Source organism: Littorina saxatilis, linkage group LG11 (assembly GCF_037325665.1).
Source record: "Littorina saxatilis isolate snail1 linkage group LG11, US_GU_Lsax_2.0, whole genome shotgun sequence".
Taxonomy (NCBI): domain Eukaryota; kingdom Metazoa; phylum Mollusca; class Gastropoda; order Littorinimorpha; family Littorinidae; genus Littorina; species Littorina saxatilis.
Window position 1 is genome coordinate 3,322,716 of NC_090255.1, and position 2,500 is coordinate 3,325,215.

Below are 2,500 nucleotides of genomic sequence, written 5' to 3' on the forward strand. Positions count from 1 at the left end.
AACTTCTATCTGTCTACAGTGGTACCATTCACTGTAAACAGTTCCTTCCCTTAAATTGTTGGGATTAATAAAAATTTTGTTGACGGTGTGCGACCCACGTGTTTTGACTTTTCCAAGATGGCGGATCGTTCTGCTGAGACGTAGTAACTTGAAAAGAGTGCTAGAACGTGTTATTCAGTACGGTTCTGATCTTGACCTCAGTGATGATGATAGTGGAGATGATATTTTAGATTCTGGTGACGATTTTGTGCCAATGGACGATCATTTGGGTGATGATTCGGGCAATGCAAGTGTCGATCATGACATTGTGTATGATGAACCCATGACGTAGAAAGTTTTTTTGTTTTGCTTCAAATTGGATATTTTGCGTGGATATGAAGACAACAAAAGGTATGTACTTTCAAATGTTTCATATATTTTCTAAAAGAGTAAGTTTCAAACTTTGCAAAAACATAAGGTATGTAAGGTTATCTTGTGTTGTTGATTTTTAATATTTTTTTCAAAATGGCTCTAAATCGCGCGTTGGCAGGGAACACAGGGGAAATTTAGCTGCGCAGCGAATGTTCCGTGTGTTGAAACAGTCGCAGCATCAAAATAATCACACAACAGCTAGGTCAAACATGCCTTCATCAAACTTTTGTGGTTTGATAATTCTAACTCTATAATTGTTCGAGATTTTGTCAATCAAACATTGCAGAATTGTTTCGCGTTTCTTTTGTTGCTCGGTATAGTTTAAACAGGAAAAGACAGTGCATGCCTTTAACTATCTTCGAGCAATTAATGATGGGCTGCGCCACGTCGTTTGAGTTATGTCGCCTTTTCTTTATAAACTTTTGTTCTTGACTTGAATTGAATGTCCGCAATTTGGACACATGTTGATAAGTTTAACATTAACCCTAACACTGAATGTGTTGTGATATCCCGTCGTCAAAGAAACATGCAGGAAGAACATGTGACCCTGCCTAGCCACTTTAAACACAATTCAGAGTTCTATCAGTTCAAGTTCTTTATTCATACATGTTTGAATATTGCATTTCAGATTGAATACCTGGGTTGCTTTAATTTTTGGCAAGAGGTGACTACTTTATAGAAGTGGGCTTGACTAGGAAGGGCATATAAGCGTTGTGTAGATGGAGACGGGTTTTGAAAAGAAAGGATACATACGTTTTTGGCTCACGAAGTGTAGCCTATGCGATGCTAACTTGTGTCTGTCTGTGCGTGCGTGCGTGCGTATGTATGTATGTATGTATGTATGTCTGTGGTAGAAACTTTAACATTTGAAGACGTCATATTACATTGACGTCACATTATGACGTACGAGGGTTAGACGTCACGCGATGGAATTACTGAAAGTCTCGGTGATTGTTATTTTGAGCGGGCCGAGACTATTTGGCAGTCGTGTCCATGTAAGTAGGCTACATGCAGACAGACAGATCTAGATCAGTCTAGTGTCTCGCTTTCTTGCACAGTTTCACTTATGCTCTTTCTGTGTGTGTATGTGTGTGTGTGTGTGTGTGTGTGTGTGTGTGTGTGTGTGTGTGTGTGTGTGTGTGTGTGTGTGTGTGTGTGTGTACTGTGTGTGTGTGTGACGGAGTGATTGAGTTTGTGTTACTGTTTGTCGATTTCTTACGTGAGCCTTGAAGGCTTCGCCTCTTGTTGTATATTTATTTGACCTGATTAGGGCATTTTACACATATAGAGACAGTCAACGTTGTAACAGACCGCGCTAAAGTTCGACGAGAAAAATGACAGTTCAGATCTGTGTCAAATGTCATACTTTGGTCAAATCTTTATGTATCGATCCATTTCAGTCAGAATTCATGTTGTTATTTTTTTACGATTGAATGCACACAAACATGCACTATTTTGTAGTCTCGGTCAGCTGCCTAAATATGATCTAGTGAATGTATTGTTTTGTCAATAACAAACGTTCCAACAACCTACGTTTCTTGTTTTTTTATTCTAAATATGAGTTTTAGTCATTGACTGATAACGGACGGATTAACAAATAACAATAATAACAATAACAATAACAATAACAACACTTTATTGTCCATGAAAATATTACCTTAAATTGTGCATTGTCTGTCTTTAAACGATTATAACTTGAACAAATAGTAAAAATTATTAGGACATTCACTGATAATAGGACAACAACACATAAAACACATTGGTTCAATAATAAGATAAATCCAATGTTCAATCGATGAGAAAAATAATAATCACAAATTGTCATTTCGCTTACGGTTATTGGCCACCAGGGTATAGTACTGAAGCCCCTCCTCGGGTTCTGCTCTCATTCGCCACGAGATCTTGTGGTTGGGGAGGAAGGTCGTGTCATCGTCTACCTCCAGCTCGATAGGAAGAAGTCGGAGGCCTGTGGAACCCTCAGGCTGTTCTTCCACTGTCACCTCTGTCGCGCTGCCAACGATGGTCGGTTTAGTGTTCCCATCTGGAGAAAAGGATAATTATGTGTAATTTGTTTCACCCCCGCGGACTC

The 2,500-nt window shown here is 39.0% G+C and overlaps 1 protein-coding gene across 1 annotated transcript in view; it reads right to left on the reverse strand.

The window, feature by feature from the left end:
* The window catches only part of LOC138979420 (cadherin-17-like), a 15,704-nt gene that overhangs the window by 7,696 nt on the left and 5,508 nt on the right, over positions 1-2,500 (reverse strand). Inside the window, exon 7 of the mRNA XM_070352143.1 lies at positions 2,246-2,452. Within this exon, the coding sequence (XP_070208244.1) occupies positions 2,246-2,452 (207 nt within the window). The remainder of the gene's footprint in view (positions 1-2,245; positions 2,453-2,500) is intronic.